Source organism: Callorhinus ursinus, unplaced genomic scaffold (assembly GCF_003265705.2).
Source record: "Callorhinus ursinus isolate GAN/ISIS: 27379988/994484 unplaced genomic scaffold, GSC_fseal_2.0 scaffold2, whole genome shotgun sequence".
In the NCBI taxonomy this organism is placed as follows: domain Eukaryota; kingdom Metazoa; phylum Chordata; class Mammalia; order Carnivora; family Otariidae; genus Callorhinus; species Callorhinus ursinus.
The window spans coordinates 28,833,990-28,854,244 of record NW_027397064.1 but is presented as its reverse complement, the minus strand read 5'-3'; the positions used below and the strand labels follow the sequence as shown (position 1 = coordinate 28,854,244).

Genomic DNA, 20,255 nt, shown 5'->3' with positions numbered 1-20,255 from the left:
TCAGGATTTCTTCTGTCTGAAGGGATGAATAGCCATCACCTTTCTCTGACATAAATAGCTTTCATATAATACCTTCCAGAGGGGGAAAAAAATGGCTTTAGGACAAAATACAGTCACTACTCCTTTTCCCCATGCATGAACTTTTGAACAGAAAAATAACATTAACAGATTATTAAACTATTTGTCACCAAAGAAAAGCAGATGGTATTTTTGGACCTTGAATAATCTGTAGCAGAAAAAAAAAAATCATCAAAGGGATAGTCTTTACTTGCCTTGCTTTCAAAATTCACTAATTTCTCTCTTCCCAATGTAATTTACAATTACCCTTGATTTTCAGACTTGTGATTTTGTTCCTTATTAAAACGGTTTAATTTTCTTTCAAAAATCTATATTAAATTTCAGAGTTCAGAATGGGAGAAAAGAACTATTGAAAAGGCACTTTTTTTTTTCCTTTTCTTTTTTTCCTGGAGGAAGGCTTTGGTTCTCAGAGGATATCAAATTCCCATGTCAGTTTTGTAAGTAAGGATCAGAAAATCTGTTGTCTTTTTAGGCCAGGCTGTTTGTCTTATTTGTGTGTTTATAGTAAACTCATCTACAAGTGCTTCCCTGATGAAGTTAACACTTAGTTAATTACCCAAAGCCTTGACACGTTCTGTAATTGCCATTTGGCTAACAAACATTTGATACTTTTCTTGGGTGGAATTTGTTGAGAACTAGAGAAGCAAGCTTTTGATGAATGGGGAACAAACCAAATAAATACAGTATTTTATGTTCTTTTAATTCAGGGCCAAGTGGATTTGGATGGAGTGTTTATTTAGTTTGCTGGCTGTTTCAAGATGCTGTGGTGTATCGATTCCTTTTATTACGAGCAGCCGTTTAACCTGACCTCTTCCAGATCCAGTATTTTAAAAGCCATAAATTTTAACTTTACTTATGAGCAAAGGCTGAAATGCTGTGAAAGCCTTTTTATTAGTTGAGCTTCACCATTCTTGATGCTCTTGTGTCACCCATGGAAACAATATTTAGGGCTTCTTAAATTAGAGTCGCTGCTCTACTGGTCGGGAGGGGCAAAGGCAGCTATAAAATGAAGTCATAAACATTTCAGGGGTATTGCATTCCGCGATGCGATAGCAGACAGGTGCAGGAAAGTAGGGGCAGGCCGAAAGAGAAAAGGATTTGGGTTGATCACGTTAAATAAACATTTACTTTAGCATCTCAGATACTGAACACTATTTGGGAGAGAGGGACAGAGTACCAGGCAACCAAAGAGCAGGATGGAGCCAGAGACCAGTCCCCGAGACTAGTCTTGGATAAGTCCGAAGGTCCCAGGCACAGCCCTCCTCTCCGGATTTATGACAAACCGAGAAATCTACTTTTCTTCCTAAGCAGAGAAGATATATGCTTCTGATCATCGACTGATTTGAACATGATCCAGGGGAGAGTTTTTCTAGAATGTCAGTGCTTAACTTTTTGAAGGTACCGTGACTGTCCTCTGAGGTTGGGGAACTGTTTCGGGTTGATCAGCAAATCAAAACCATTCCATCTTAAAATAGCCCACTAATGCATCTTCTGGCCAGGTGTATACACTAGAAAGGGCCTAATTTTCCACACAAAAGAAGAGAACGAAATATACACAAATGTAGCCCTGAAATGTATCAGCGGGTGAGAACGCCTTGTGTTTAGAGTTGAGGACAGAAGGAAACATTGTACTTGTGGGGATTCCAGCCTTTTACTTATGCACATCTCACATTGGCAGCTTCGGTTTTCTTTGCAGAAAAGCAGAGAATTTCCCATCAGTTTTCTAATTATCAAGATGTTTGTTTAAACAAATTTTCTTTTCTCAACCTCTAGACTTCCTTTTATTTGATCATGCAGCAAAACTCTGATACAGCATTAGTGAGGTTATATAAGCAAAGAATTATCATTTCACCGTAGGGGGGAAAAAAAAATCCAAGCTACGAGGAGAAAAAACTCATACTGAAATAATTCAAATAAAAATGCCTACAGCCAAAGAGAAATATTGAATGAGTAGATCCCACTCCCATCTTTATATTTCTTTGCAGAGGAATTTAATCCAAAATGGCATGTGTTTGGACTTGGTTTGTTAATTCACCTTATTAATCTCTTTTTTCTTCTCTTGATGATAGCCTCCTGAAGAATCCTTGTACTACCTATGGCCAGAGACTTCTGTCCCAGCATTTCAGCCTTTGAACATAACCTTTAATATTTGTCTCCTCTTTGAACATAACCCTTAATATTTGTCTCCTTTTTGAATATTTCAGGGACTTAAATAAGAAAAACAAGACATATTTAGATTTCTTGGTATTAAAATTAAGTTGCTTCCCTAAATCGTCATTCTTAAATTGCTAAAACAGGAAAAACTTTCTTAATAATTTGAAAAAACAAATCAGTGTTAAAACAACATCAGAATTTTACCACCTTTCAGTTTAAAAATTGCCTACAGTCCATTGGTTCCACACTGCCTGAATCATTGTTTGGTCTTCACTTAGAACCAAAGCCTTCAGAGGGTGTGAGTCTTTATACTACTGTAGCCAAAGACTTCTGTCCTACCATTTTTTTTTTTTAAGATTTTATTTATTTATTTGACAGAGTGAGAGAGAGCACAAGTAGGCAGAGCGGCAGACAGAGGGAGAGGGAGAAGCAGTCTCCCCGCTGAGCAGGGAGCCCGACGCGGGGCTCAATCCCAGGACCCCGGGACCATGACCTGACCGGAAGGCAGACACTTAACCGACTGAGCTACTCAGGCGCCCCTCTCCTAGCATTTTAAGAAGCCAAGTATTCTTGTTAATTCAGTTCCCCAAATTCAGTTCCATTCACTAAACAAGCAGCAGAATACTTAAATGTTTACAGTGTGGTTTTTTTTCCCTACACCCTTATTTGAATCAAGGTGGAACTACACTTTTATTAACCAAAATATCATCTGATCAATGTTCTATATCCTACCCCTTTTTAGTAACCATGCTTTTAAAAAGAACCACCTTTAAAGAAGACATTTTAATTGTAGTAAAATATACACAACATAAAACTTACCCTCTTAACTATCTTTAAGTGTATGGTTCAGTAATGTTAAGTGTACTGACACTGTTGTGCATATAACTTTTAACATCCAGATAATCCCGATAAATGTCCCCCTCCCTGCATTGAGGCAGCGCCTCTACAGCCAGGGCAGCTCTGGTGGATTTGATGATCTTGGGTGGAATATTCCTCTCTATAACCACAAAAGGGAAAGTAGTTGTTACCTTGGGGAAGTTACTCAGATTTCTAGAAAAACTTTCTGCCGGGGTGGCTGTCATGGTGTGAATTAAAAGGTTATGTCAGAGGTTAAACTATGCAATTAAATCAAGAAAGCAGATTATTCTAGTCGCTGACATTAACTTTTGGAAAGAGACAGGATTAGCTGTAACTTAGTCACATATAAATCGTGTGAAATGAACAATGGGAGAAAAAATTATTTCACCAGGTACTTCCCTTGAAAGAAAATCATTCCATCTTGCACCTCTAATTCTTCGTCTTAATTCTGTCACTTCACGAGACTCATTATCCTTCTCCAGATTTGTACACAGTGACTGATGCATTGTGACAGGTTGTTTTTGTTTTTCTGCTTTAAAAAATATTCCCTCTCTCCGTAAATAATTATCTGCAAATTAACCTTTTCTCTTACTGGAATATTTGTTGGGATCGAATACAGAAAAAACAAATGTGTAAGCAAGGCTCTTTCAACAGGAGATAAATTCTTCAAGGCCACCAGGGTATCATTTAGTAACTGCCTGGTGCAGTCCACTGAATGGGCCCCTTTTGACCTGAAAGAGTTAATGCTTTATTGAAAGTGTGTGGATTGTCCCCAGCTTTTCTCCCTTGGAATACTCTGACCCATTAATGGCAGTAATAATAATAATAGAAAACAATCCCACTTTGCCTCCATTACTCTGAAACTGTTAATGGCAGCCTAATGTTTTTTATTCTTTAAGTGTAACTGAAAACTGACATTCTGCTCAGCTAAAATTTCAAACGTAGTATGTTTTTTTCATTGCCGTTTTTACATGCCGTGCAGGATGCTGAGTAAGGAATAAAGCAAAGGTTTATAATTGGTCTTTTAAATCATCATAAACATTTATTTTTCCCCCCATGGCTATATCTAGTGCCAATAACTCAGTCATAAGATGATGGGAAAAACTATTTCATGATGCATCACAGCTCCTTTCTAAATTCTTACCCAGAAGAAGGCAGGGAGAATAACACATGACATTTGGTTTGCTCAAAAAGTTGAAATAAAAAGAACAAAAGCAACTTTTTTTTTTTCGTGGGGGAGCATCATCAGTGAAACCAATAGTCCTTTCTTTTTTGATATAAATACTTTTTAGAAAAGCCTTACATTTTTGCATTTTATTATAATTAACTATCAAAAGTGAAATAGGGCTCTGCCATGTTTGGGGTAGAGTTGGGGCTTCTGTCTGGGAGGCTGACATCTATAAAAGGCGATTAATAATGATAACCCTTTCTTGGACTATCCGAAGATTACAAGCATTTGGCACAAAGCCTGCCACACAGTAAGTTCTAAATAAAGATCAGCTTTGTTGTTATTGTTGTTGAGCCAAAACAAAACAAAACAAAAAACAATCCATCCCAATTTTGGGTCCTAAGGTCACACACATGTGGGGCAAATGAGTCCCACCTAGTGCACGGTACAATTAGAAAGCCCCTGCCTTGGTGATCGTCCCCAGAAATAAGCATGTGTATTTGAGTGACTGTGTTTGGACACAGTCACGGACTTCAGAGGTCTCATATTGCTGGTGGGATCAGTCATGCACCTGGTCATCTGGCTTCTAGAGTGGTCTTTGCTCTTTTTCCATCCTCTCTGCCCGTCTTCACCTCTGCGTGCCTCCCGCCCCACGTGAACACTCCACAGTAGACCGATTGGTGGGTTTACCACCACTCATCAGGCCTGTGCTCTCCCCTCTTTCCCACTCTGTCTCTAGGACCATCTCCCGGTCTGTCCAGAGGTCCGTTCCAGCTGAGAGTCTTCTTTTTCTCCCCCGACGCCTATCCCCCACTCTACATCTTACCATATTCCACCTTGTTTGGGGATGCCTTTGAATTCTGCATTTTCATTCTCCATAAGCAGATGTTCACAGAGAGATACCTCTCTGTATCTTCTTGTGATCAATTAAGTCCAATGTCTGTAATGGCTGTGGAGGAAAACACCCCCCCTTTTTTTTTATTAGTAGCAACATAATGACCCACATATACATATTGCAGCCTTATGGCTTTCTCATTCATGTGTAATTTCAACTGATCACAACAAAAATCCATGAGATTGGCATTACTGGTAATTTAGATATGTTATTTAACTTATCAGTGCCTCAATTTCTTCAACTACCAAATGGGGATGATAATAACACGTACCTCACATAATTGAGTACCGACGCCCAGGCACTCGGAACGTACCTGGTACAGGTAGCTGCTGCTGGTGTTTTCATCATCATCAATGTTATATTTTTCATTATTCCACTTTTACTGATGAAGAAATGAAGCCCAGAAAAGGAAAATGACTTGCCTGACCCCAAGTCTTCCAATGCCACGTCCACATCAAAGGTGTTTCTTACAGGGGTCCCTGGGTGGCTCAGTCGATTAAGACTCTGACTCTTGGTTTCAGCTCAGGTCATGATCTCTGGGTCGTGAGACTGAGCCTCAGGTCAGGCTCTGTGCTGGGCGTGGAGCCTGCTTAAGATTCTCTCTCTCGGGGCGCCTGGGTGGCTCAGTCGGTTAAGCGTCTGCCCTCCGTTCAAGTCATGATCCCAGAGTCCCTGGATCGAGCCCTGCATCAGGCTTCCTGCTCAGAAGGGAGTCTGTTTCCTTCTCTGCCCCTCACCCTGCTTGTTTTCTCTCTCCCTCAAATAAATAAATAAAATCTTAAAAAAAAAAAAAAAGATTCTTTCCCTCTCACCCTGCCCCCCTGCCCTTGCCCTCTTTTTCTCTTTTTCTCTCTCCCTCTCTTAAAAAAAAAAATGCTTCTTACTTAAAAATGTGTATTGTTAGCCTATCATTTCCTTGGTTTTTACAGAGAACTTTGGGATTCCCATTTATTTAGAATTCCATTAAAGAGAAGCTGAAAAGGAACATACTCATACAACACAAACCCTCCTGCAGAAACAGACACCTCCTCCCTGTGAGGCAGCTCCATGTCCTCCCACATGTGAGGCCTCTGTCGAGCAGCCGTGGGAATGCAGTGGGAAGAACAGGCCCTTATGAGTGATATTAAGTTTATTCATAACTTCAAAATCCAAAGCAATGTATTTAATTAGTGCAATTGCAGATAGCTTGTTTGAACCCTTGGTTAACCATAGCAAGAATTCATTTTATTCTGCTTTCAAAAGCCATTCTATTTTTGCAAAGTGTATAGGAATTAGTTGTATGTCTGCAGTTGGTAGAAATGATCTGGCACATGGTCCCCTCTTCACAGAGGAGTCAGGGGCCAAGAGGAGAAGATCAGTTTGATACAATCTTCTCTGTTGGGGAATTTATCTCTTGTAAAACCCAACCAGTAACAGACTAGAACATGCTCGCTTATAGACTAACATGAGGGCCCTGCTCTGATCAGCTCTGATCAGCTCTGTACTTATGATCTCTTCACCATTATAGCCAAGGAACAACCTTCCCTGTTGCTCAAGTGTCTGTCTGACCTGAGGAGAAACAACTGGTGTTGTTGGTATAGAGATGAAACATTAGAGGATAGGGTATTAAGTCAACTCTTTAGGTAACAGTTGAAAATACCAATTTCAAACTGGCTTTTGCAAGGAGATAATTTGTTGACTCAGGCAACTGAAAAGTTCAGAGGAGCATCTACATAAAGACAAGGCTGGATCTAGGGTCTCGGTGTCAACAATGCTCTTTCTCACAGTTCTGGTTCCTCTCATTGGACTTCATTTTCATGGAAAAGCAAGATGGCTATCAGCAGCTCCAGGCTTATCCCCCCAGCAACCCTGGTAGCAAAGAAGATGACTTTTTCCTGGTTGCTTTACCAGGGTTAGTTCTAATTAGCTGTGTGTGGACCAACAGCCTATCCCTGAACCAACGAGGGGATGAAATTTACTGATAAGTTAGGCCTGGGGCATCGGCACACTTTCAGGTGAAAGTGGGGGGAGCATAGTAAAACCTCCCCCCAAAAAACAGGATACTCATTCCATCAGGAATGGTGAATGCTGGGTAGAAAAAAAAAATGAATGTCAATACCAGGGGTGGGTAAAATGGGCAGATCAGGATAGCTGGCAAGTTGTGATAGTCTTCCTGTTGTTCTTCCATGAGCTTCCCTGAGATGGAATATAGCACTATCTCCATTACTCTGAAATTTCACTACAATCTGAGAAGAATTTCAGCACAAGAAAGATTGATCATAGACTTCCCAGAGGGGAAGTTATTAATGGAAATGCCACCTTCTTGTAACCTTGTTTCCTGCTGGCGAGGGCTCCTCAGGCTGATATACCTCATGCTGGAAATTCCAGCATGTTGTCAGATTTCACAACAACATTAAGTGGGACTTCCTTTTCATATTTGCCACCTCATTTATTTTGTGTGCCCCCATGTTATTAGTTTTACTGTCCATTAATCATTATATATTACAAAATATAATAAAGTGTGCTTAAGAGGAGATAGCGTTGGGTCTGGCCGCAGCAATCACAGCTTAGCCATGCCAGTAGGAAGCTTAAGGGTGGCAGGCGGTGCCCCTGTCCTACCCATTCACAGAGACACATCCAGGAGCACCTCTTGCCTCCCAAGAAGACGAGACCACGTTTCTTCAGCCTTTCCCAGTTGGTCAGAGAAAAGTCTAAGGCAAGTAGCTCCATTCACTGTAAGGAAAGATGACTAACCATACTAAAAATGTTTTAGAGGAAACTGCTTCACAAAGGCCTGAAGTTGGAATTGTTAAAAGGATGAAAGTGAAGACCAAGATACTTTATTTGCAGTGAGTTCCATTACCGTATAATACAGCAGCCTTTCTTCTCCTTAATTTATCCTATATATTTCTTCCGTGTTCTCTTTTCTCAAAATACCAATATTACCAAGCCATTCTGCTGGTGAAAAACTTTTAAAGGATTCCCGTTGCCCCCTGCTGCAGTCTCACATTTTCAGCCAGATTCCGTATCTTACTTTACATCTACTTATTTTCCACCAATCCCCAGTACAGTCACTTTCCCTTACCGGTCACTCTATCCATCCTATATCCCTACCACCAAAGAGACGTGTCAGGTTTTTCCTCATGCTTTTCCTCCTTTGTGGAGCTCCTGCTCACCTCCTACTTTTCCTGCCTGTGTCTGATCTGTCTTCAAGGACGAGTCTTGCTTTGTTCATGTAGCCTTATCCAGTGACCGAAGATCAGGGTGCTTGGTCCTCTCTGGACTTTCACGTGTCCACACTGCTCTAGCCCAGAACTACGCTATATGTCAGCATCCTTGGCCCTATAGTCTTCAGCACTGTCTATTGCCCCGTGACCCCAAAAGTCTATGACACTTCCTGGCTTGTCATTTTGTTGATGGTGTAATGGGTTGGTCTGGGGGAGAAGAGTCACCTAGCTCTTCACTTGGCCCAGACATGGGTATTCCCAGCAAGTGATTTTAGAATTTGGTTTCTTTATGGAAAATACCTCTGTAAGAAACAAGGCTTTTGGGCTATTGAAAGAAGTGAAGGGTGTAGAAGATGATTTGAAAAGTGATGAAAAGTCTTAAACAATACAAAAAATAATTAGTTTTGAATGAAGAGTGAAAAGTCAAAGCTAATGATGCCCCAGGCCCATGATATATGGCTATGGAAACAGAAATCCTCTCGGCATTCTGTTGGTTGTAAAGAAATCCTCCTAATGAGTGTAAACATTACTCATAAAAGAAGACATATGGTACAAACTAATGTTTCCTGAATACTTATATGTGCCAGGCATCATGTTTGAGCTCGGTATCAGATAGTACCCCTAACTACCCAGTGAAGAAGGTGCAATCATTATCTCTGTGTTACAGATTTTACAAATTTGTCATCATAGCAAATTGTAAAAATCTGTAACAAATTTACAAATGAGGAAATTGAGTCACGGAGGGGCGAGAGCATCAGAGGTAACACCGTGAGTTTAGAATGGAACTGGGAAATGAACCTAAGCGGTCTTTCGCCAGAACCGGTGCTTGTTATAGCTATTGCTCTAAAGAGTAAATTATTACTGGATGCCAAAAAAGCAGTTAATTAGTGGAGTGAAGAGAAAACATGGCGCCCATTGGAAATACCACTCCCAAAGAAGCCAGGAATCAAACATTTTTATTTTCTAAGCTTTGGGGATCTATGTATATCCTCAGATGGATATATTCCCTCACAAATGGGAAGGGACTCCTAGTCATTATCTGGTGTTATCACTGCGTGTGTGTTCATCTTTGTTCAGCACATGGATTAGAACACCTTGGAGGAAAATAGGTACCTTATCTTTTATTTTGAGTCTTCAAAAAAAGTGGGAGGAGCTTAATTCCTGGGTTGTCAAAGTAAAGAAAGCCTTACAGAGCATCCGAATGGCTTTGCCAAGTCAAAAGGCCAACATTTCTTTGTCAGCAAACTCAGGGAATTTTAAAAGGAAGTGGAAGAGAATTGAGTTGAGTGGTGGTTCTGAGATTTACATGAGATACAGTACTGAGGTACCACCTCTCAAGAATGGTTCTCAGGTCATCAGGGAAAGGAAAATCATAAAATATTATTGAAAATCACCCAAATTCACCTTAAAGTACAGAATTCAAAATTACCTGCAACAGATAGCTGTTTCTTCAGTCAAGCATCAGATGAAGTGATCGGCTTGGGTTAAAGCATGGGGACCCGTAGAAGATAGAAATCTTGAAACTCAAGAATGACCCTTCCTATGATAGGATGCTTATGACATAAGCAGCAAGCAGAGACCGTCACCTCATACCTGTTACAATGGCTGTTAGCAAAAAGACAAGAGATAACAAGCGCTAGCAAGGTGGTGGGAAAAAGGGAACCTTGTGAACTGTTGGTGGGAGTGTAAATTGGTACAGCCATTATGGAAAACAGTATGGAGGCTCTTCAGAATATTAAAAATAGAGCTACTGTGTGATCCAGCAATCCCACTTATGGGTGTCTATCTGAAGGAAATGAAATCACTATTTTGAAGAGTATCTGCACTCCTGTGTTCATTGCAGTGTTATTCACAACGGCCAACACATGGAAACAACCCATGTGACCATCAGTGAATGAACAGATCAAGAAAATGCAGTATATGTACACGAAGGAAGTATTATCCTGCCATAAAAAAAGATAGAAATCCTGCCATTTTCAACAACATGGATGGACCTTGAAGGCATTATGCTAAGTTAAAATAAGTCAGAGAAAGGCAAATATTATGTGATCTCATTTATGTGTGGAATCGTAAAAAGCTAAATTCACAGAAACAGAGAGCAGAATGGTGGTTGCCAGGACCTTAGTGATGGGGGAAATGTGGAACATTGGCCAAAGGGTACAAACTTCTAATTATAAGATGATTAACTTCTGGGAATCTAGGTGCAGCATGGAAACTATAGTTAAGAATTCTGTATTATATAGTTGAAAGTTGCTAAGAGAGTAGATCTTAAATGTTCTCACCACACACACCAAAAAATGGTAATGATGTGAGGTGATAACTAACCTTCGTGTGGTAATCATTTGATGATATGTATGTGTATCAAGTCATCGTTTGCACCCCTTAAACTTCCACAATGTTATGTATCCATTATATCTCAATTAAAAAGAATGTAATGTTTACCCAGGGTAAAAAGTAAAAGCAGAGACTCACAGGAAACAGTTCATTTCTCCAAACTCCTGCCCTTTCTGAGATGCATTCATTCTAGAGCCTACTCTCCCTGAGATGGATGGTGAGTGAAATTACTCCCATTACATAAGTTATTTTGTTCTGCCCGCCCACCCTCCTTCTTCATTTGAGCTCTCTCTGGACATGAATGTACAAGTGAATTTGGGTAAGTTCAATGGTGTATGATGCCCTCTCATGTTGTATAGGAAAGAACTTTGTAAATTATAAAGCAACAAGCAAGTGTCTGTTACTATTATACTTAGCCTCTGTTACCTCTAGGACCAAGCACAGTTCTGAGCCATAAAACATATTCAGTAAACACTCATTGATAGCTGACTTAATTTTGGCTCGACACTTTAACATTAGATTGAAATCTTGCTTCAAATATATCCATAGAGAGATTGTTATTCATATTCACACCAAACCAAAAAACACACTTTCTGTCAGTTCTATAAATAACTCAGTAACTGAGAATTGAAGTGTTATCTTTCTTTTAAGTACAGTCAGCTATCAAAAGGGAAAAGCAAAAGTGCAAAAATAATATTTGACCCTAAAAAATATAGGTACTAAATTTACATAACATCATGTAAAAACATCTTTGTGCGTCTTCATCCAAGAAATCAATCGGTTTGAACTTTTAGTTATGCTAATAGTTTTAAAGAGACTTATTAGAATTCTTTCTGTTACACTTTATTTTGAGAGTACTATAGTATACAACCACATAGGGCATAAACCACTCAACAATCAAAAGCAGAAGAAAGATGTGCTGCTGAAGCAAGCCAGACAGAGTGGTAAAAGGAAAGGGTGGGGTGGCGAGTAGAATCACAGAAGTACTTTGTATTCAGAGTGAAAGCCTATTCCCAGGGTATACAAGAAGGATCTGGAAGACAAATAAAGGTGTTCTTGGCAGTGGGTAAAAACAAGACTAAAGTGCACTCAAGGAGATAGAAATGGCGGAAAAGGTTAATATTACAGAGAGAGAAGTTAAGCAAAGGGAATGACTAGTATAAAAAGAAAGGCAAAACATAGAGAAGACGAATAAATAATTATGGATAGGGCAGAAATTATTAAACCCTTGAAAGTGACACCAAAGAACCTAAGGGCTGGATTAACAAAGAACAAGACACTGTGTGAGCGCTTTGAGGAAGTAACACAACTCTGAGATGTGTTTCTCCCAATAAAATTTGGTTCCCCCTCACAGCCCTGGAGAAAAGGGGCATCCACGTGCTGTAACCACCCTTTGCCTTCACCTTCATTTATCCCTACAACAAATATTTATGTAGTACGTCCCTGTGCTGAGAATACCAAGTCAACAGGACTAAGAAAATGATAGGTGGCATTTATCGATCCTCTTGATCCTGTTTCACAGGTGGAAAAACTTGCTACTTTAGACAGTTTATTGGACTCTCTAACAAGTCTTTTTTTCCCCCAGTTAAATAATTAAAGTTGTTTTGTTTTGTTTCCTCTAAGTAGCCATATTCCCTTTTGGAGACCAGTGCTATTTATCCAATTTTTAAATTCATTATTATCTTGGATGCCAATTGTGAGTTGTTGTTATTGTTGTTTTTAATTAGGTAAGAGTTTTCCTAATAAGCTAGTTAAGAGGGCAAGCAAAAGATCACAACAAACCGGCTTTTGGGAATGGGTTTGTCTGAGTTCTTCAGTTGCCTTAAAAGCATCTGCCCGGAAATATGGTTATATATACATATTTTTAAATAATTTTCCCATTACTGGCTCAGCCAGTTAAGCATCTGCCTTTGGCTCAGATCATGAGCCCAGCGTCCCGGGATCGAGTCCCACATTGGGCTCCTTGCTCAGCAGGGAGTCTGCTTCTCCCTCTGCATGCCCTCCCCCTGCTTGTGCTCTCTCTCTCTGACAAATAAATAAAATCTTTAATAAATAAATAAGTACATAAATAAATAATTTACCCATTAAATTGAACCAGGAAATATTTCCTTACCCACAAAATAGACAATAAATGAAAAAAAGTGTCACAGGAATGATTTTGGTGCAATAAATTCACAGTTCTTTACATTTATTGCACATAATTTGAGTCCAGGAAAGGAACCAAAATTGGGCAAAAGATTTCGACTTTCCGTTTATCAAAGAAGGAACTTTTAGTAACAATTAGCTTGTGTAACAACACTTGGCAGAGATTTGAAGACTATGGGAGGGCCATGCCCACACTCATCATCAAAGCAGTGTGTTGTATTTGTTCACCTAATCTTCCCATATTTTCTCTAGATATTTTCACTTTAAAATAGACAATGTTTGGAGACAGAGGAGGAGAGATTATGCAAATGTATGAATCTTAATGGGAAGATCATTATTGAACATTTGACGTGAATTTCAAGAAATGATAAAAGACCCTGGGATTTACGAGACTTAAAAGAAAAATCTCTGCTCCTGGAGAACTTGGAAATTGCCAGTAAAAGAACTGAGACCCATTTGACAGCAGATAATGTATAAACCAGATTACGTTATGCCCTATGGTAATGAATAGGAAATGGGGCACAGTGATAAGCTTAGAATGATGATCAATATTTGGAATACTGAGATAGGCAAGAAGGTAATTAGGCCCATTATGGACACAGTTAGCACAGATAACATAATTTAGGAAATTATACATTTGGATATTATGGGGACCTTTTTTTCTAGTCTAATGGATTTGCAATGATATCTATTAAAGCACATAAGACATTTTGCCTCTAGGGAAACTACTAAAAAAATAAAATATACAAAATTTTCAGTTAAGTGTAATCTAAAGTAAAAAGACAAAGCGGGATATATTGGAGAACAAAGTGGTGTTGTGACTTCCTACTTGGAATTTATAATAGTTTTTCATTCAAAGAGTTTTAAGGCTATTAATTTCACATCACAACTCCCCATGAAGCAAGTAAAGCGTTTCTATTGTATTTGCCCAAGTTCATTGCTCATAATACAGCAATGCCAAATTGGTAATGAAAGCAAGCTATCTTGCCGAATTCCCGGCCTTCTTAAGTTTCATGCTGTGACCCCTGAATAGCATTGCAGTCATTTTAATCTCCAGTTTACTACTGGGCACAATTCCTTTATTTTAGAGGGAGGAGCACTAACTTAATTAATTTTCACTAAGTGCCTTGAGGGCCATTGACGTTATTGAAATGTGCAAATTAATACATTATTTATTCTTAATTTATCATAAGTATTTATTAATTATAAAGCTCTAGCTGGGAGAAAAACTTGCCACATATCTGAAAGTGAATACCTTCCCCAAAATAATTCCTTATGTTCTAATAAGAATGTATTGGAAGCAATTTCATCAATAATGGAAGATCCAATTACTGTTTTTCTGGATTAAGGCATTCTTTTATTGCAAGATTTTAATGCTAGAACGGGAAGTTCAAATATTGCCAATGAAATCTCAGACTAATTAAATGATTATAGCCTTAAGGAAAGGGCAACCGAGACTCCACTCTCAGTCTTCCCAGTGAGAGTCTCTAGGTGCCGTGAACAGATGGGCACCTATACCCTATTTCAAAAGAAAAAAAAAGTAAGGAGTTGTTTAAAAAAAAATCAGTTCAACTTTTGAATAAAAAAGAAATGATGCTATTTCTTCAGGAAGCCTTTTTCAACTTTTTGCAGAAGGGATGGTTGTAGTTAAGAATGCAATGGTGGAGGGGCACCTGAGTGGTGCAGTAGCTAAGCATCCGACTCTTGGTTTTGGCTCAGGCCTAACCTCAGAATCGTGGGATCGAGCCCCACGTGGGGCTCCACACCTCGCATAGTCAGCTTGATTTCTCTCTCCCTCGTCCTCTGCCCCTCTCCCTGCTCGTGAGCACGTGCGCGCGCGCTATCTCTCAAATAAATAAGTATAACTTAAAAAAAAAAAAGAATGCAATGGTGGACTCAACCAACTAAATTGGGCTAGGCTTTCACTTATTCAGATGTATAGAGGTGACACAAAAGTATAGTGACAGTAATTATCACCACTGCTTTATGAGCATAGACTATGCGGCAGTTACTCTTCCATGCTGGTCCTACCCTCATTTTACACATAAGGAAACTGAGGCACAGAGGGGTTAATAACTCGGGAAATAAGCGGCAGAGTGGAGTTTGTTGGGATGTTTCACAGCTTCCCCTCTTAATCATTCACTGTCAATGATACTCTACACTTTTATTCTCTATTTGAATCACCTGCCTGTAGGGAACCAACAGCAGTTTGCAGCCATGGGGCAGGAATCTAAGACTGAGTCAGGGAAACTGAGGTCCACATCCAGACAATCCTCCAGGAAGGACTTTCTGTTTTGTGATACATTGACGTGGGACTTTCTACCTAGAAGGTGGAGGCAATGGTTTCTAAGGGTGTGAAGGATCGATTCTGTAGCGGCCCCTGTTGACCTAGACAGTAGCTCTCTGTTTTATGAGACCACCTCTTTCATGCCCATTTCTCACATGGAGAAGTCTTTAGTCCTTTAAATCTTTAGTCTTGTTGTGTGCATCCATTCTCTTCATAACAATGTATTTCTCTGGATGACAGGGAGTAGTAGGTATGTCTGAGGGTTGGTGAACCAAAAGACATGGATCCTGAAATTTCCCTCTACTCTTTGTGGGGAAGACTTCTGGTACTCAGTCAAGCGAGTCCTTCCTTCATTTGGGAACAGATGAATCTTTGAAAGTGCTATAACATCTTTTAAAAAAATGTCACTGATATCTCCTTATGAGGCTTTTATTTTAAGGAAAAATTTGGCACATGGAACTTTGAGAATATTTTTATTATATGATGTTGAGAATCATTTTTATCATGTAAGATCCCTCTTTTAGCACCCTTGATAACTATTATATCATTTGTTTAAAGAAGTTTGTGTATGTCAAGTTCGTGTTTCTGATGGGAAGATGAGTTTATCTGGATCTTAGAGAACATGGTCACTGGATGTAGAAGTCGTAAGTTAAAAAAAAATAAAGCTTTACTAGTAAAGTTTGAAAGAAGATTTATTCCTTGGCATAGGCAAGTAAGTGAGGTTGGCCTGGAAATCACTGAACAATCATATTAAGATTAGTTCTGTAGATACTCAAAATGGGACAAGTAAATGCTCAAATTTGGACAGAGTCCACCCACCCTGAGAATGACAACACATGGTATTCATAGATCACTCTCTCAGACAATTGCTTAAAATCAGCCACAGCCAATATCACATCAACTGCCAAGGAAAATGTGAGGAGTCATCATAGTTTGGGATGACTTCAATGGGATAGAGTGACTGAGGTTTTGAATTTGATTAATTACTTTACATTATCCCTTCAGAGAGACCTCTATTTTTAATGGGAGCCTAGAAAAAATATAATTCGTGCAAATGGTTAGGCTAACAATAGACAGTGAATCTTCCCATTCTAAAAGCGACAGAGTTTCCTAGGTAATGTCAACCTAAGTTTGAATTGGTGAGGGTAAGACTAAGAGAAGAGGGATTGAATGTGCCCCTTTATTGTGCTCTGTACAATCTTTACCTTGTAGGGTACTTCATTCTAAGTGTTTTGTTGGAATTTAGTGCTGATCCCCATCGACTGATAAAATAATCCCTCCCATAACCAGTAACACGACCTTGTCCTTCTATCGGAAGCCCTGGGACACCTACAGGAGATGTGGAACCCTGGTCAAGGCCCACATCAGAGTCTTCTTTCACTTGGAACTTCAGTTCGGTGCCCCTGTGAATCCTTGCAGAGGCTTTCCTGATTTCAGATTTTCCTCTCTCACATCAGCCTGCCCCTGCTACATCCTGTTGACTCCCCAGGAATAAATATAAACATTTTTTCCAAGCCTGAAGACCCCTGAGTTCACATTCACAACCTAGAACTCAACTAATTTTGCTTTTAATTTTACCATGTACTACATCCAATACAGCTAGGTGGTAATTTTGGCCAATGTCAGTTGATGCTTCTAATTTGTGGCTTCTCTTTATTTTTGTCAAGTGAATTAATTGCTGGCTCTATTAATCCAGGAAATCCATGAATCCTTAATGTTCAGTTTGCTTAGAATGAGTAACAGTGTATTTGTTCCTTCTCAAATACGACTTCTTGCTGAGCTTTAGATGAGCTCCTCTTAGATAGCGTGCCTTATATCTTGGATGATTTATTCACTTTCATGTTCCCTAGAATTTATTGCAAAAGGTTGACAAGAATACTTGCAGTTTGGGCTCTAATCTAATCTCCTGAATGGCAATTAATAAATAAAAATGGTTACTATTGTTGACAGAGAACTAAGCTTTCTCAGATAGTGTTCTTCATCTTCTTGTTTTCACCAAACTTCATGTCAGATGTCCTAGGGGTTGATGGTGTAAAACATTTTCTGTAAACTCCAAAGCTTTTACTGTTGCTCCAATACCCCAAACCTCTATGTTGCCTTTTGTTTTCTTGTCAGAAACAATCTTATCCAATTTCTGTTTCTTCAACTTACCTTCTTTCCTGAGAATATTAGAAGTATGCCTCTTTGTGGATTTAGTAGTAACATAGTCTCAGTGTTTGTGACTTGCAAGTGGCATCTGAAATTTGTCCCTGAAATTTCTTGTAATTTTTTTTCGCTTAATCTCATCTCTGTTGCCTTGATCAAAGATACACTGTCACCTACAAAATGCAGTGTTTATTGTCATCATGTGTATTGTTCAAAGTGCAAAATTGCCTCCTGTAAGTTAATGATGAAACTAGAATTATAGCAACATCTGATCTTTGTAGTTTGCCTGTTTGGCCAGTCTTATCAGGACTAATCTAAGACTAATGCTTTTCTGGGGATGAGGACACGGTGGGCCAGTTTAAGTAGCTTGACTCGTTAGAGTCATCAAGTAGAGGGCAGAGGCCAAGTTTATCTTTAGGCAGTACAGAACAGAAATGCTGGAATGAGGCTGCCTGAGGACATTCCCGGTTCTGATGCAGAGTGAGTGTGTAATTTTATACCAGTATTTCTCTGTTCTGTTTGTGAGTTCTGTCATCTCTAAAATGGGGTTAACAATAATAACTGTTAGGATTACAGTAAGGTAATACAGGTAAAGCACTTAGAACAGGACGAAGCATGCCATGCAATGTTAGCTACTAGAATTATTGTCATTATTCTGACTACTTTTAACATATTTAGAACATATGGAAAAGAGGCATTGAGTAAGGTAGTTTATGTATGTAATCCTTAGTATGTACTCCATCTGTAGCTATTGAAAAACTGCAAAGTAATTTATTCCCAGAAATGCAAATTTAGCTTCCACGTAGTAATAACCTCCTTCTCAACTGGAGAGGATCATGAGATTTCGCCCTGGTAGAAAGGGGGCCTGATAGAATTCCTTCCATCTTTAAAATAATCTTTGTGCTGCTGGTATTTAGAGAGCCTAATCCTGCTGTAGACAACTGGAAGCCTGGCTGTGGCTGGGAATGGAGGTCGCGGCATGGGGGAAGGGGACAGCTACATGGCCAAACAGTGCTAGTAAAAAATATTATATATCGATGGGTGCCTGGGTGGCTCAGTCGTTAAGCATCATGATCCCAGGGTCCTGGGATCGAGCCCCACATCGGGTTCCCTGCTCAGCGGGAAGCCTGCTTCTCCCTCTCCCACTCCCCCTGCTTGTGTTCCCTCTCTCGCTGTGTCTGTCTCTGTCTAGTAAATAAATAAAATCTTTAAAAATATATATATATTATATATCGGAGAACAAATTACTAAAATTCACTTGTTTTTTTTTTCTTTTTGGAATTATATATTTCATTTAAAAATTACCCCTTTTCTAGATACCCAAATAGAAATACAATTTGGAACAATAAGCATTGACACAGAAAAGTTGTTTACTTTCTTGCTTTGCTTTATTTATTTATTGACTAAATGAATTGCATTCATGATACAGTAATAGCCACTAGAGTAAAGTGTTTAATCATAAAAATTATAATCACTTCAGTGTTGATTTCTATGCATAGTATGTTACTCAATAATCATAAAAATAGTCATGGAAATAGTAAAAGCTACAATGTAGGGGCACCTGGGTGCCTCAGTCAGTTAAGCACCTGACTCTTGATTTCAGTTCAGGTCATGATCTCAAGGTCATGAGATCAAGCCCTAGATTGGACTCCACAATCAGTGGGGAGTCTGCTTGAGATTCTCTCTCTCCATCTACCCCTCTCCCCCCAATGCTTTCCCTCTCTCTCTCTCTCTCTAAAAAAATAAATCTTAAAAAAAAAAAAAAGCTACATGGCACCTGGGTGGCTGAGTTGGTTAAGTGGCTGCCTTCAGCTCAGGTCATGATCCCAGGGTCCTGGGATAGAGCCCTACATCAGGCTCCCTGCCCAGTGGGGAGTCTGCTTCTCCCTCTGCCCCTCCCCCATGCTCGTGCTCTCTCTCATGCTCTCTCACTCTCAAATAAATAAATAAAATCTTAAAAAAGAAATTAAATTAAATTAATTATTTTTTAAAAAGCTACAACGTGGGGCACCTGGGTGGCTCAGTCGTTAAGCGTCTGCCTTCGGCTCAGGTCATGATTGGGATCGAGCCCCGCATTGGGCGCCCTGCTCGGCAGGAAGCCTGCTTCTCCCTCTCTCACTCCCCCTGCTTGTGTTCCCTCTCTCGCTGTGTTTCTCTCTGTCAAATAAATAAAATCTTAAAAAAAAAATAAAAAGCTACAACGTAGGGAACACTTGGGGTGGGCACTGTGAGAGAAGCCCTCATCATGTTAGATGCCCTGTGTGTGTGTATGCATGTACAATTTCTATAGACTGCTGGAAACTTTCAAATTCATATATATTTGTGTATGTGTGCATATACACACAGGCATATTTATTTAATATGTTATCTTTTTTAAATCTTAACCACAACTTTACAAAAAAGGAGACCAAGACTCCAAGAACTCAAACCACTCGTTCAAAGTCACAAAAAGTTGGCAAAACTGGGGTCGAACCCCAAACCCTACTCACTCAACACCCCCTTTCTTAAGATGCCCAAACAAACATTTTTGGAATGACAGACTTTTCCACTACCCCACACCGTGCCTCATTAGGGAAAGGGTGACATTTTGCCCTTTCTTTTCCAGAATCTCCAAGCAAAGATTTCGGTCCAACCCTGGGTTTGAAAAAGTCCAGTTCCTTGGAGAGTCTCCAGACTGCAGTTGCTGAGGTCAGGAAGAACGAACTTCCCTTCCACAGGCCCCGGCCGCACATGGTTCGCGGCCGAGGCTGCAACGAGAGTTTCCGGGCAGCCATTGACAAATCCTATGACGGACCCGAAGAGCTAGAAGCTGGTAGGACAAAGTGCTTCCTTATGCGCGTTCTTCATTTCATTATCATCTGCGAATCATAGGCAAGGATGTATGCTTAACGACAAAGAAAAATGATTTAAGGATCACAATTAAATTTTTGATATTAAAAGTAATTCATTTTCCTGATATGTTTTGCCCTTTGGCTTAACGAACAT

The 20,255-nt window shown here is 39.6% G+C and overlaps 1 protein-coding gene across 9 annotated transcripts in view; it reads left to right on the top strand.

Moving 5' to 3' along the window:
- Positions 1-20,255, top strand: part of PARD3B (par-3 family cell polarity regulator beta) — a 1,017,627-nt gene that overhangs the window by 700,139 nt on the left and 297,233 nt on the right. For all 9 annotated transcript variants that reach the window (XM_073879629.1, XM_073879634.1, XM_025892834.2 and 6 more), the window contains one exon: positions 19,876-20,082. In XM_073879629.1, the coding sequence (XP_073735730.1) occupies positions 19,876-20,082 (207 nt within the window). The remainder of the gene's footprint in view (positions 1-19,875; positions 20,083-20,255) is intronic.